We start from the raw sequence: 15718 nt of genomic DNA on the forward strand, positions 1-15718 counted from the left end.
TGGTTTGAGTAAAGAGTGAGAGTATTGAGAAAATTTCACTATGGACTTATCTTATTTTTGTTTCACATTCTGATGGTTTGGTTAGCTTCTCATTCTTTGGTGCAGGCAGATGCCAAGACTGCTAGATTTAAAGAGACGGTTTTGAGAAAGGGTGGCTTATGGAGAGATATTTTTGGGATTGATGAGAAAAAGGTCGCAAATATGGTTAGAGAAGATGATGTTGACATCTTGGTTGAACTCTCAGGTCATACATCCAACAATAAATTAGGAATGATGGCTTGCAAACCGGCACCTGTCCAGGTATTGGCATCCTTATGATGTTTTTCTTGATTTTCCTTGGTCTTCTGTTCAGTTTGTTTGATTCATGGATTCCTTTTTCGTCATTTATTTGCTTTTCTTTGCATTGAAGATCTTGCAAATGCAGTAGTTTTGTAAATCCTATTGTGATTTCAATTTATATGATGAAAACATTTTGGAGAATGCCAAGATCCTCTACGTAGCTTACTTCATCATTTCCCCCTCTTTAGAAGTCCGTGCTAAATAGCTTTTCCATGCCTGAATAATGCACAATCTAGTGATGACAAGGGAATTCACCCAAAAAAATTGACCATGATAAAAAAAATCGCTCTCGATTGAGATCTCACCACCTCCAAAAGCCGAGATCTGCTCATTTTTTTGGGGCAACTTGATGGCTCATCTCGGTGGGTTTTAGTGTCTTGGTTGGCTGAAACTTGGTAGTTAGCCTAATTTAGGCCTTCTAAACACATTGGCGGCATTGTATTTGTGAAAAAACAACCCTAAGTATGACTTCTAAGTCAACCCTATGTGCATGAAAAAAAAATGACTACATGAGGTTGTAGCCCTTCCAATGTAGTCTAACATAAATTAGAAATCACATTCATAACCTAAGTAGTTTTCAAAATTTTTTATTATAATTTCTTGGAAATTATATTTTTTTAAGTACGAAAATCCAAAAAAATAAATTAATAACAGAAAATTAGAATTTTCCCATAAAGCGTAGATTGAATCTAGTAGATCAACACATATTTAGGCTACATTCACACACCTATTGTAGAACTTGATATTAGAAAAAAAAAATCAAAGTTTGGGAAAAAATCTTACTTTCTTGAAGATCCAGTTGAAATGAGCTTGAATGATAGTAATTTGATGTTGTAGATGTACTAAAGATGTTTGCAACTGGAAATCCAGCTGAAATCCCCCCAAAAATCCGGCCAAAAGGGTGTTGAGATTAGCGAGATGTTCTCTCGTACGAGAAGAGGCTTTAAAAAGGGCCTGGTTTGACTGGTTGGACCATGTCTTGCCATCTCGCGAGATCTCGGGGCGAGATATGGGAACTCTCTAATCTCGTCTTTAATCTCGTCTCGCTTTCTTAAAATAGTGAAATATCTCACGAGATTTCAAACCATGAAAATGACAAGGGGTCAGTTACCTAGCTTTTCTGGCATCTTCTAGTGGTGCTCTATGCATAAAGAAAACTTTGCTTAGTGTATCAAACTATCAATTAGTTTTTGTTGTTATTGATGGTATTTTCCAACCTAGGCTTTGGAAATATTAGTCTTTTGATCTCTACTAGAATGGCTGGATGGTAGATCATGAGTATAGAAAAGAAAAAGGGTTTTGATGGGAATACATTCACGTGGTTAGTATATGTGACTAAATTTTTAGTTGCATTAAACTGGTGTTCCATGGACTTAAGACACAAGAATTGGATCGTAGAATTTCACCTTTAGGATTAATGGCATAGTGGAAATGAATCCTATAACGTCACCTTTGCATTCGAATTTAGACTAACAGAGTAAGTAAAATTTACGTGGGGATTAATTTGGCTAACTTAGAGCCACAAATTCATTACCTCCTCTAGCTAATAGCTTTTCCACACTTAAGCAATCAGTGGTCCAATGTCTTTGACTCCTTGAAAGTTTGCAAAGTTGTAGTTTTCCTGTAGCTAATAGCTTTTTTACACATGATAAGCCTTTCTTATCTCCTCTCTCCCTCTTGCATGAAGGCCCCCCCCCCCCCCCCCCCTCTCTCTCTCTCTCTCTCTCTCTCTCTCTCTCTCTCTCTCTCTAGCTAATAGCTTTTCCACACTTAAGCAATCAGTGGTCCAATGTCTTTGACTCCTTGAAAGTTTGCAAAGTTGTAGTTTTCCTGTAGCTAATAGCTTTTTTACACATGATAAGCCTTTCTTATCCCCTCTCTCCCTCTTGCATGAAGGCCCCCTCCCCCCCCCCCTCTCTCTCTCTCTCTATATATATATATATATATATATATATATATATATATGGGCAGACGCTGTAGTTGTGAAGGCGAGGCAATAGAGGACAACGAAAACCAAGGTGATTCCAAGTCACGTAAACCAATAAAAGGGCCAGAACGCCTAGGCGACGTCTTGACAACTATGACATAGACACATTTGTAAACTTCTGCATGCAAATGCATGTGCCATAGGTAAGCGTAGAGAAATGATATTAGATATTTGAGGAGGGCCTTAGGTAGATAGAAGGGAGTTGATATGCTTTGTGCACAATGGTGGCTTCATCCTATATAGAAGCAACACAAACAATCCCAAGATTTATAACAAGTACTAGTTGGAGAAGAAGAAAGAGAGATCGGGGAAGAAGAGAGAATAATTGAAGAACAGGTTGGACGATAGAATTTGCATATTCTACTGTACCAACAAGCACATATTTATAATAAGGATTAGAAAAAGAAAGTCAAATATGACTCTCAACACTTTCCTAGTTAAGCCTAAACTTTAGTAGGAAACTCACTTAGACTAGGACACTAATAACCATTGACACGGAAGTCCACAAGGGTATGGAAGCATTCGTTCATATCTTCTTTGCAACTCTCAATACTCTAAGTTTCCTGCTTTTCCGTTTCCAAGGCTCATTGATTTGTGTACAAGGATTTGATATGACGATCGCCTCCTCGCGTTTCCTGGGGAAACCCATAATGGTTTGCTTGTCTTTATCTTCAACCCTTGTTTCGTTGTCGTCTCTTTCTCCACCTCTACTGCCAATTGTTCCCAATGCAGGACAAATTGAAGCGCATCGCTGCATTTAAGGCGGTTGAGTTCGTGGAATCAGGAATCCTTTTAGGTTAGGATTTGGGTCCACTGCTAATTTTTCTGTGGAGTACTGGAGTAAATAGGAGAGCTTTTTCAAGAAGGGAAATTGAAGAACATTGATGGAATACCCACATCGAAGAAAACCCATGAACTGGTGACGTTGTTAAGAGTCCTTTTTGGATCTTGATTCGCATTTGGTCACTGATCTTGCCATTGATGGTGCTGATGAGGTTGATCCTTATCTGAATCTCGTCAAGGTTCGTGATGGGTCATTGTTGAGGGAAAAGATGGTCGATGGTGCTTGCAGGAATTTTGTCGTCATTGTTGATGAGTTGAAGCTGGTTCCCTTTGGGTTGAGATTGTTCCTTTTTGTTGTAGTCACCGATTTGAAAAAAAGAAGGGGGGGGGGGGAGAAAAAGGAAGAGGAGAAATGAGGAATAAAGATAGTGGGTTTTGATGGGGAAGAAAAAAAGATATATTATATATTGGTTTTGTTAAATATAATTTATAGAATAGGGTAAAATTGTAATTTAATTTATAATACAGAAATAGTACTGAGGATATATTTGACTTTTCCTCTTATCGATTTACCATTCTAATGGAAAGGGAGGTGATTGCTAGGTTAATATATTTTTGGGCTGTGTTATTTTCACTATTTATTTTGGGACGTCTTTGAAATTTTCCCTGGCCATTTTATTAAAAATCTTAAAACGTGAGTAAACATCACTTTTTTGGCGAGGCAAGTAAACCCACGTGGTTTTAATGCAACAATCAATAATGGTAACAATTCGACAATAACCAAAAGTCAAAACAATGCAAGATGGACCTCACACATTAGAATGAATAACAAACAATGAAATATTACTATGGTTATTAAAAACCGGGTAAACATGTCTAGTTTGCTTTGCCAAAACGCAAGCATCACAATGGAAGTCATTTAAATTACGACGTTTAATTAAATCTGGAAAAAGTTTGGCTAAAGTAGGTAAAGGGATGTGGCCTAAATGACGATACCACTATAGTAAAGTGAAAAAAAAAGAAGACCAAGAGAATTGGATATGGAGACCGTAGTTAATGCTGATGGAAACTTGTCCAGTATATAGAGACCCTTGTCGTATACTACAGCCAATCATAAGCCCCGTTTTTAGGTCATGAAACACACAATGAGAGGGATAAAAGGTTTATTTTGCTCTTCAAATCTCAAGTGATGCTGCTGATAGATAAGATATTAGTAGAAAAATTAGGAACATGCAAAACTAAGGACAATTGTAAAGGTGAACTAATGATGGAACCCTTCTTAGAGACGGGCAAAGAGACCCATCAACAATATACACATTATAATTCAAACGAACAGAGGAATAAGTTGTAACAGAGGAGAAGAACCATTCATATGATCGGTTGCCCCAGAGTCAATTATCCATGAGAAAGGACTTGTGGTGACATTGTGACAATCGTAGGTACCTGTGGTGGGACGAATCTCAGAGGAGGGAACTATGCGGAAGCTACACTTGCATTGGAACTCAATGTAGAAAAAGATGCTTCGAGTCTGATCATCAATTGACGAAGGTGTTGGAGTTCATTTGAGGAAATAGGTGTTAGAGCATTTTGATCTTCTAAATTGGCTTGATGGGCAGATGGCCAGATGCTTGAGGATTTCCACTTCGATTAGGATTTAATGCTCATCTATAGGAAGAAGCTGGTTGACCATGCAACTTCCAACACTTGTCCTTGGTGTGACGTTCTTAGCCACAATAATCACACTTACCTAGGGTACGGGAAGAATCCCTTGTGCGTGTCTAAGAGCCTCCTCTTCCAACTGCTGATGTAGACCTCTCTGGCATCGGAGTGTGAACCATCGCTTCCCAACGGCCGTTCTCAATGTCAACCATGGTATAGGCTTGCTCCAAGGATGGAAAAGGTTATCATGAGAGGATGTGAGCCTGTATTTGATCACACTCTTCGCTCAGTCCAGCCAAGAAATTATAGACACAAAGTTTATCCTCCCACTTCTAATAGGCAGCAAGATGGCAACATCAGCACATAGGTTGAAGTGTCCGTAGAAATCAAGAGTCTAATTGTATCCATGGAGTGTATTATAGTATTGGGCCAGAGTGAGCTTCTTCTATTGTAGCCAAGGTACATGTGAGATTTCGCCAATATTTCAGGCGCAATTCGGTGATTCTAGCTGACGGTGGAGTGCACTACACATATGCACATCAAAGTCTATACTTTATGCGGACTTCTTCGTCATTTCATTTTGAGTAGAAGTGTTAGACTTTGGGAGGAAGAGGAACCTGTGAGGGTAAAAGAGGGGAGCAATGAACTCGTAACAGCGAAATCCTTGTTTCTTGTTTGTATCCGTGGGGCTTTTTGGTGTGTCTCTCCTGAAGGTATCAAGAAATGAACTATGTATGTATGGGCAGTTGCGATTCTGTGTTTTATAGTTCTGATGATCGTAAATCCTGCCATTCCCCAATCCTAACTCCAAGAATACCATAACTTGGCTGATAAAAAATTCTTAGGTATTATTTTGTTGCATCCCTCTTTCACTCTTTCTTCATTTTAAATGGAAGATTCAGAGTTTAACCACGAGAAGAATAGCAGAAGATGTTTTATTCTCTAATCCTTTTGAAACCTGTTAGGGTTTGAGATGATCGATGCATTCACCGAATCACAAGGTATTCCAGTTAGGGTTTGAGATGATTGACGCATTTGCTAAATCACAATGTATTTCAATAGATAAGGTAAAGCAAGGCCCTCTCTATGTTTCTCATTTCTTTGAGTTGCAGACAAAAGAAAGAGATATCTAACGACTGTCGGCAATATTCCGACGATTTTTAGTAATTATCGATTTCAGTGGCTTTTTTATTTCAATACCTGTTGAATTGGGCGAATTTCGCCAAGTTTTGGCTAAAATTCGCCGAAACTTCCTACCATGGTTGTAGTTGATGGGCTTTTTCACTAAATCTCAATACACTCAGCATCATTCCCAACCTTCCATGTCGTGGCAGCATTTGGAATGAGGAGATAATTTTATGTAGTACTAGTTTCAACGGAATTAAAGAGAAATCCCAGAACCAAGCATTCATCAGTGTTCCACTTGTCTTATGCTATACTAGTAGTGGAGTGTTTGATAGATGTACCGTGAAGATGACTTGTAAGGCCATGAGCACCCACTACAAGAGAAATGAAACAAGACCATTGTAGATAATTAGTCCCGCTAAGTTTGACAGAGGTCATTTGGAATGGGGAGAAATCACGTTATTGTGAAACTAGAATTTCTTCTATTCCAGACGTACTAGAATTAGCGGACCTAACAGATTCAGAGGCCATTACACTAAATCAAAGAAATCATTGATCTGCAAAAGATCACAACATTAATAAGGAAAAAACAAACACTTGGAAGGAGAAAAGTGCTCACCATCAAAGGAGAAAAGTGATAGCAGGGAGGCAGTAGGCAAAAAAGTTTTTGGAAGATTGGAAAACAAGGTAGCTGATGCGAACCCTGTTAAGGAATACAAGACCCGACGATTGAATAAGGGACCCTAGACCATTCTTCAAAAGGATTTGGATGTCAGGCTTCAACCTTTTGCTTATAATGAAGCAAGAACCTTGGTATGTGAAGATGCCACAATCAGTTGCGGATGGCTGATTGATAAGTCTTGAAATTGAACGCCATGGAAACCCGATAAGTTCAATAAGTTGGTCAATAACCAAAGAGAATATTAACTCTCAAATTTGTATTAAAATTGTTATGTTTTCATGAGAATTCCAATTACATTATTTAGGCTGATAGTCAGAAAGAAAGGAAAGAAGACCTTTTAAAGAAAAGAAAATATGATCTTGAAGAGAAAGGAAGGTAGAAATTACCTTAAGGAAATACCAAAGAAAGGAAGAGACAAATAGCAATCAATTGCCATATTTTGGGAAGTCAACCACAGCTAATATGTCCTTCCATTATTCTTGCCATCCTTGACCACAAAGAAAGGGTAAGTTTCCAATCATGCTCCAATTTATATTATTGCCCAAAAATATAGAGATGAGCATTTCTGGCTATTTACTGCTCTCTCTAATCAAGGAAAGTGATTGCTGCCTTTTTTCATGCCAATTATTGCAATAATCCTTTTTGGATATCATAGAAATTATTCCAGGCTGCGTTTGTTTGCAACGGTGGGGTGGAAAGAAAAAAAAAAAAACATATGGGCCCCATGTGTAATGGGGTGAGGGAGAAGGAAAGGAAAGGAAGGGATTTTGTGGAAAAGTGTTCGGTCCCACTTTTTGGTTTTCCACACTTTTTCACAAAATCCCACATATTTTGTGGGGTTTTGAAAAGGCACGGGGTGGGAAAGGTAGCATGCCACCTCACTAGATAAGCTTCCTTAATTTAAGGGTCTCTAGCTTTCCCACCCCCATCAACCAAACAAATCACACTTTTGGGATTTAATGGAAAAGTTTGCTTTTTCAAAATTCCCGCCCCCGCTTTTTCCCAGCCCACCTTTATTCTAACAAACAAATGCAGCCTAAGGTTTGAATTATGGAATTCCATCTTTGAGAAACTTGGTCAACACCTTCAATAGGACTCCACGAGTTGGCTTGAGCCCATATAGCTTGAATTAGTCAATTAAGCGCTTATATGAATTTCTTAGCCCGACCTCTTATAACCAGCCCAACTAGCACTTAAATTGGATTCTTTAACACTGCATCATGATTTTCATCATTCCCCCTCTTGGAAAGGATTTGTCCTCAAATCATCACCTACATCAAATGGACTTAGATCAGTAACATTTAAAGTAGCATTAACATTGTACTCACCAGGAAAATTGAGCTTATATGCTTTGTCATTGATCCGCTCGAGGACTTGAAAAGGTCCATCCCCTCTTGGTAGCAGCTTGGAACTTCTTTGAGCCGGAAACCACTCCTTTCTTATGTGCAACCGAACCCAATCCCTGGGTTCAAAGATCAGCTTATGTCGCCATTTGTTGGCTTGTTTTTGATATTGCTCCGTTCTCTTCTCTATGTTAAGTCTTGCCTTCTCATGGATTTGTTTAACAAATTCAGCCGTTTCTTTCCATCCAAATTAACAAGCTCAGAAATAGATAATGGAGATAAATCCAATGGAGTCAAAGGATTAAATGCATAAACAATTTCAGAAGGTGAGAACTTAGTAGCATAATGAATAACACGATTATAAGCAAACTCAACATGGGATAGACAATCCTCCCCATGTTTTGATGTTCTTTCTAATTATAACCTTCATCAAAGTAGTCAAAGTCCTATTTACATTTATGTTTGATCATTAGACTATGGATGACAAGTAGTAGAATTCAATAACTTAGTTCCTAACTTACACCACAAGGTCTTCCAAAACTAACTCAAGAACTTAGCATCTCTATTTGAGACAATTGTCCTAGCCATACCATGTAATCTCACGATCTCCCTAAAAAACAAATCAGCAACATGTGAAGCATCATCCATTTTTTGACTTGGAATAAAATGTGGCCTTTTGGAGAATCTATCCACAACCACAAATATTGAATCTCTACTCCATTTAGTCCTTGGCAAGCATAACACAAAATCCATTGAAATATCAATCCAAGGTGCACTAGGAATCGGTAAAGGAATATACAAGCCGTTAGGCTGCACCTTTAGACTTAGCTTGCTTACGTAATACACCTACCACAAAAGGCTCTCAACATCCCGCTTCATGCGTGGCCAATAGAAATGTTCCTGTGAAATAGCTAAAGTCTTAGCAACTCCATAGTGCTCCATTAATCCTTCCACATGGGATTCCCTTACTAACAACTCCATTAGAGAACAGTTAGACACACACAACTTATTTTCTCTAAATAGAAAATGTTCATGCCTAAAGTACTTACCATATATGGTTTTCTCACATTTATGAAAATCCCCACTTAAGTCATGGTCAACAAGATATTATTCTTTAATGTGTTCAAAACCAAGTAACTTAGCATCAAGATTAGAAACTAGTACATACCATCGAGATAGTGCATTGGCTACCAAATTTTCCTTACCTTGTTTATATTGGATGACATAGGAGAATGTCTCAATGAATTCCACCCGCATTGCATGTCTTCTACTCAACTTGTGTTGGCTCTTCAAATGCTTTAAATGACTTGTGATTTGTGTGGATTGCAAACTCCTTAGGCCAAAGGTAGTGCTGCCAAGTTTCGAGTGTTCTAACCAATGCATACAATTCTTTTTCATAAGTGGAATAGCTCAAAGCTGCCCCACTCTCACTAAAATAGACAATCGGTCTTCCCTCTTGCATCAAAACTTCTCCAATGCCTATACTCGAAACATCACACTTAATCTCAAATGTTTTTGCAAAGTTAGGTAAAATAAGTAACGACACATTAGTTCTTTTTCCTTGATGAGTTTGAATGCCTTATCTTGTTTCTTTTACCATTTGAATGGTGCATTTTTCTTGATCCCTTCGGTGAAAGGCGCCGCAATGCTTCTAAAGTCCCGAACAAAGCATTGGTAAAAACTTGCTAAGCCATGAAAACTTCTTACTTGAGTAACAGAACTGGGTTTTGGCCACTTCTATTGCCAAATCTTTTCTTCATCAATTTATATTCCTTGTGCAACCACAACAAAACCAAGAAACACAAGCTTTTTGGTGCAAAAGGTGCACTTCTTAAGGTTAGAAATCAACTTTTCCTTTCTTAGTACTTCCAAAACTGATCTTAAATGCATAACATGCCCATCTAAGGTTTTGCTATAAACAAGTATATCAACAACGTAGACAGCAACAAGTCTGCCTATGAAAGCACGCAAGACATGGTTCATTATTCACTTAAAAGTACTTAGTGCATTGGTTAGTTCAAAACTTCAAATGCATCACTGACCACTTATATAAACCATGTTTTGTTTTAAAAGCAATTTTCCATTCATTTCCTTCATTCATCCTTATTTGATGATAGCCACTTTCAAATAAATTTTAGAAAACACACAAGCACTGTCCAATTCATCTAGCATATCATCTAAGCAAGGAATAGGATGTCGATACTTTACCGTTATGTTGTTGATTGAGCAATCAACACACGTTCTCCAAATCCCATCCTTCTTAGGAACCAGAATCACTGGAATGGTACATGGGCTCATGCTTTCTCTCGCATGCCCTTTTCCCATCAATTCGTTAACCTGCCTTTATAACTCCTTAGTCTCCTCTGGATTAGTTTGGTAGGCTGGTCGGTTTGGAATGGAAGCACCGGTCACAAAATGGATTTGATGTTCAATCCCTCGAATAGGTGGTAAGCCATGTGGTATCTCCTTGGGAATGACATCATCAAATTCTTGCAAAGAGAAACAACAGAATTGGGCAAAGGGCAAAGCAGGGTTAATTTTGTTAGAGTTTAAGAACGCCTCTTTGTACAATAGTACAATCGGCTGATTTGCACACACCACTCGCTTAATTTCACTCGCTTTTGCAAAGAAACTCTTTGTTTTCTCTTTGATTTTCTCTTAATGTCTGGATTTTCTTTTGCTTTTACTCTTTCACTTTTCTCAGCCTCTCTCTGATTTTCACTTTTTTTTTTTTTCTTCTTTTGTTCACTCACTCTTTTTCTTTTGATCACTTTCTTTTTGCAATCTCACTTGATCTTCATAGACTTGCTTTGGTGCCTTGGGAGCTAGAGTGATTGTCTTTTGATCAAATATGAATGAATACTTATTGTTGTAGCCATCATGTTTAACTTGATGATCAAACTGCCATGGACGTCCTAGCGAGAAATGCCCAGCTTGCATCGGAACAACATTGCACAAAACTTCATCTTTATACTTCCTGATGTGAAAAGCCATTAGCACTTGTTTGTGCACCCTTACTTGTCCACTATCATTGAGTCACTGCAACTTGTATGGCCTATGGTGTTTTATTGTTGGTAGTCCTAACTTCTCAACCATGGCAGTGCTAGCAACAGTAGTACAACTACCTTCATCAATAATCAGGGTACATACCTTGTTTTGCACGTGGCATCTCATGTGAAATATGTTTTCTTGTTGTACTTCTTCATCTTCTTTGATGTGTACACTTAAGGCTCTTCTTGCCACCTATAGTTCTCCTTCAGCTGCACATTCTTCCTCATCCATGTCCTCCCATGGTGGCATAGACTTGGATTCTGATTTGTTGTTGGTTTCAAACTTACCATTGTCTCGTATCACCATGACTCTTTTGTTTGGACATTGACTTGTAATGTGACCCCTGCCTTGACATTTAAAACACTTAATGTCACGATTTTGAGAGGTGGAAGGATCAGATTTACCTTGAGAACCATGGCTGGTTGTTTCTTGCTTTGGCTCAGTTTTAGCCTTTGTAGGTGGCTTTTCCTCCTTTGCATAACTCAGCTAATATGGAGAAGTGCTCAAACTATGTACCACGTGTACTACCCCCCTTTTGATATGTTGCTCTACTTTGATGGCCATGTGCACCATATCTTCTAACTCCATATAATGCTGTATTTCCACCCTATCATGGATTTCTTGATTTAAGCCAAGTAGGAACCTTGCCATTGTCGCCTCTCGGTCTTCTTCCACAATAGCACGAATCATAATGACCTCCATCTCTTGATAACCTCCACATTCCGGTTTCCATGCCTAAGACTTCGCAATTTTTGGTATAGCTCCCGATAGTAATGGCTTGGAACAAACTGTCTTCCCATCATGGTTTTCATTTCTTGCCATGTCTCTGTTGGACGTTCTCTGTTTTGCCACCTGTTTAATACAAATTGATCCCACCACATGAGCATAATCAGAAAACTCAATGGCATCAAGTTTTACTTTTTTCATTTCAAGGCAGTTATGGCAATCGAAAACTGACTCCACTTTCTTCTCCCATTCAAAATAGGTCTCCGGGTCATTCTTTCCTCGAAATGAAGGAATTTTCATCTTAATATTGCCCAAATTGTTATCTGCTCGGTTCCGCCCATATCTCCTTGGACTACCATTGAATTTCGATATTTTCATCAAAACTAGTGCCATCATTCTCATGTTCTTATTCCTTACTTCCCTTCGCTAAGGTCTCTCCCTTCTATTCAGAATAGGAGCATTTTTTGATTGTGCCATATGCTCATTCTCTACCCTATCCCAACTGTTTATGCATTTACTAAGCAGCCCTAGTCATTCTTCTCATCTCTCCTATCATGGCTTCCAATGAACAACTTCGGATCTGCCACTCCTTGAGTACTCTATGAATGCTTCACTTAATTACAGTTGTGTTTTCACTTAAAACAATTTGGCTTTTACCCTCTAATATGATCACCAATCTTGCCTTTTTCCACTCAATGTTCTCTTTTAGTTCTTTTAAAACTAATCAAACAAGATTGAATCACTGGCAGCAATTCAAAACTAAGACCACTAAGGTAGCAACAACATGAAGAAACAAGGGATGATGAGGCTCTCTGAGGAATACCCCCCTTTTTTGGGGGGTATTGGAGGTGAATTGATTTATTGAACAATAGAACTCTAAACAATTGAAAATAAAACAAAATTTCCATTGTAGAGATTTTTTGCTATTTTTTGTTTTTGGGGTCATGAACAAGAAGTGACTGAAAGAAAGAACTTATTGGATAAATCGGCTAGCGTAGGAGCATCCTAACCGAAATTTTCAGCACAATTTTTTTTTTGGGTGTGTCAATGGGAAGATGAAAAGGAGAAAAAGGTAGACAAACCCGAGGGTAAAACTGAGTTGTGATGCCAAATGATGCGAACCTCGTTAAAGAATACAAGGCCTGACAATTGAATAAAGGACCTAGGACCGTTCTTCAAAACTATTAGGATGTGAGACCTCAACCCGTTGCTTATAATGAAGCAAGAACCTTGGTATGTGAAGACGCCATAATTAGTTGTGGAAGGCTGATTGACAAGTCTTGATTGGACGCCAAGGAACCTGATAAGTTTAATAAGTTGGTCAAGAAACAAAGAGAATATAAACTTTCAAATTTGTATTAAAACTATTCTGTCTACATGAGAATTCCAGTTACATTATACAGGCTGATAGCCAGAAAGAAAGGAAATAAGTCCTTCCAAAGAAAAGAAAATATAATCTTGAAGAGAGAGTAGAAATTACATGAAGGGAAATACTCAAAAAAGGAAGATACAAATAGCAGCCAATTGCCATATTTTTGGAGAGTCAACCACAACCAATATATACTTCCATTATTCACGCCATTCTTGACCACAAAGAAAGGCTAGGTTTCCAATCATGCTCCAATTTATATTGTTGCCCAAAAATATGGAGCTGAGTGTTTCTGGCAATTTATTGCTCTCTTTAATCAAGGAAATTGATTGCTGCTTTTTCTCATGCCAGTTATTGCAACAATCCTTTTTGGGTATCATAGAAATTGCTCCAAGGTTTGAATTATGGAATTCCATCTTTGAGAAACTTGGTCAACACCTTCAATGGGCCTCCACGAGTTGGCTTCAGCCCAAGTAGTTTGAATCGGTCCATTAAGCGTTTCTTTGAATTTCTTAGCCTGACCTCTTGTAATCGGCCCAACTAGCACTTGAATTGGATCCTTTAACATTGTGTCATGATTTTCATTAGTTGCGAAGGCCCCTAGGAGGATTGCAGAGAGGAGGCGATATGTTAGGGTCCTCTAGAAGGCGATGGGAAGGCTAGCGGTGGGGTATGAGAGCCCTTAAACCTCGCAGCTGAGTAGCGATGGCCTGAGAAGCCTCACGATTGTGGAGGGAAGGCCTTAGGACCTCTCGCTATGATGGCAGGGGCCTGGCAGTGGTCCTAGGACCACTATGGGTAGGGGGCAATGGTCTTTGGGTTGGAGAGAGGGGCAGAAGGTAGTAAGAGGAGTGGTGGGGCTCAAGGGTGTTTTGCTGTGGTCAGATTTGTGGGTCAGATCTGTTGCTCTAATACCATGCTAAATGATTTGAGAAATCATAACTTGTGTTTGAGTGACATAGCCAACCTTTATTTATATGTAATAATATTATGACAAAAGAAAAGAGATATCATTGATGTGGGACAATTACAATAAAATATTCTGGACAAACCACTCTACTCTAGTTATTAGTATTGCAATAGATTGGACAATAGTGGAAGCACCTTACAGTGTAGCAATCAGTTGCCTGATCATCACCACCGCCGGGGGAGGGAAAAAAAAAGAAAATAAAAGAAAAGAAAAAGAAAAAGCACATGGATGCTTTGACAACACTTGGGTTACTATGGTCTTGGCTACAACGGTTTGACAACTCGTTCTTACGAACCATCTTGCTGAGCCAAAAAAACCAAGATCTTGGCAAGTTGGGGGAATTTTTTCCTCCCAACTCAATGGCACAAGTTGGTGACTTATAATGGTCATTTTGTTCTCCAGCCTATTTTAGGCCTTCTAAACACATTGGTTGCCTTAGATTAATAAGAAAACAATTATATATATGAGTTCCCCCTCAACTCCAAGTTTAAAACCCCTGCATTGAAGACGCACTCTTGTAATACCTACTGTACACATATTAGTGTTCAGAGCTCAAAAAACTATAGGATATTGTACACTGCACATGTTCATCATCAATGTTCAAATTACAAAGTTCATATGACATGTTGGGCCTAAAATACAATAAAATTCCAAGATAAACTGAGATCTCCAGAGAAATTGGGGAGACCTCACTGAGATATTGGCCACTTCTTGCTGAGATATATCCAACATACAATCAAGGTAGCTGATGTGAACATGAGGGGGAGGTCCAAGAGGGTTTAGGTCCTCCCTGGCCCATGCGCATCCCATTAGATGTATTTTTGGTCTTTTATGAGCTATTTTCTTTATTTTGATGTTTGTTTCAGATTTAAGAGTCCTTGTTAGTGTCTCTTATTTAAATCTTATCTGGATGAGTTTAGTAGATAAGGTTCCTAACTAGATATGGAACCTAATTTGTGGTCAATTAGGATCAGAGTTTGATTGTGTTTCTAAATTGTAAAAGGCTATAAATTCTCAAACCTCCCACAGAAATTTTCAGTTTTTGAATGGATAAAGAAATCTGAGAGTTTACAGCCAACGAGGTTTGGCAGGGTTCCTTTGGGGCGTACCCTGCGGTTGTTTGTTTAGAGCATTCTGATCTTGCAAAGTTCCAAGTATTGATTTCAGCAAGTGGATCATCACTTCAAGTTGCAGAATTCAAATCAGAATTTTCCCCGGCCAGTTCAGCTCTCAACCCCATCGCCAGCCCACCTTTCTTCCTCACCTAGAACACCATTCCCAGGCCATCACAGCCTTCTTAAACCCCTTCTCTCCCCCATTTAGGCCTGGAACCTTCTCCCCTGCCTACTGTGACTCTTCTGGAATCAAATCGCCTCCTCCCCAGCCCATGATGCCCCTTAAACCCCTCCTCATCCCTCTCGGTGCTCTTTTCTGGCAGAAAAACCTGGAAAACGAAGTGCAGAGGGGAAAAAAGAAGAAAAAAACACCAGAAAAGAAAGATTGGTTAGAGGACAGAAAATTAACAAGAATCAGATGGAGATGAAGATAAAAATATAGGCAAGAAAAAAATAAAAAGAAAGACACGAAAAGAGAGATTCTTGGAGAAGTTCCTAGTCCCTCCTCAGTTCTTACCTCATCCCATAGGAATTTCAGACCCTTCCCACACATCCCTGAATCCTTTATA

The 15718-nt window shown here is 38.8% G+C and overlaps 1 protein-coding gene and 1 pseudogene across 6 annotated transcripts in view; both read left to right on the forward strand.

The window, feature by feature from the left end:
- The window catches only part of LOC149024276 (putative UDP-N-acetylglucosamine--peptide N-acetylglucosaminyltransferase SPINDLY), a 93105-nt gene that overhangs the window by 61304 nt on the left and 16083 nt on the right, over window positions 1–15718 (forward strand). For all 6 annotated transcript variants that reach the window (XM_089144594.1, XM_089144591.1, XM_089144592.1 and 3 more), the window contains one exon: window positions 106–300. In XM_089144594.1, coding sequence (XP_089000720.1) covers window positions 106–300 — 195 coding nt within the window. The remainder of the gene's footprint in view (window positions 1–105; window positions 301–15718) is intronic.
- On the forward strand, window positions 2309–14830 carry LOC149024278 (putative ribose-5-phosphate isomerase 2 pseudogene; annotated as a pseudogene).

Source organism: Hakea prostrata, chromosome 2 (genome assembly GCF_041222555.1).
Source record: "Hakea prostrata isolate BN-2017 chromosome 2, UWA_Hpros_2, whole genome shotgun sequence".
In the NCBI taxonomy this organism is placed as follows: Eukaryota; Viridiplantae; Streptophyta; class Magnoliopsida; order Proteales; family Proteaceae; genus Hakea; species Hakea prostrata.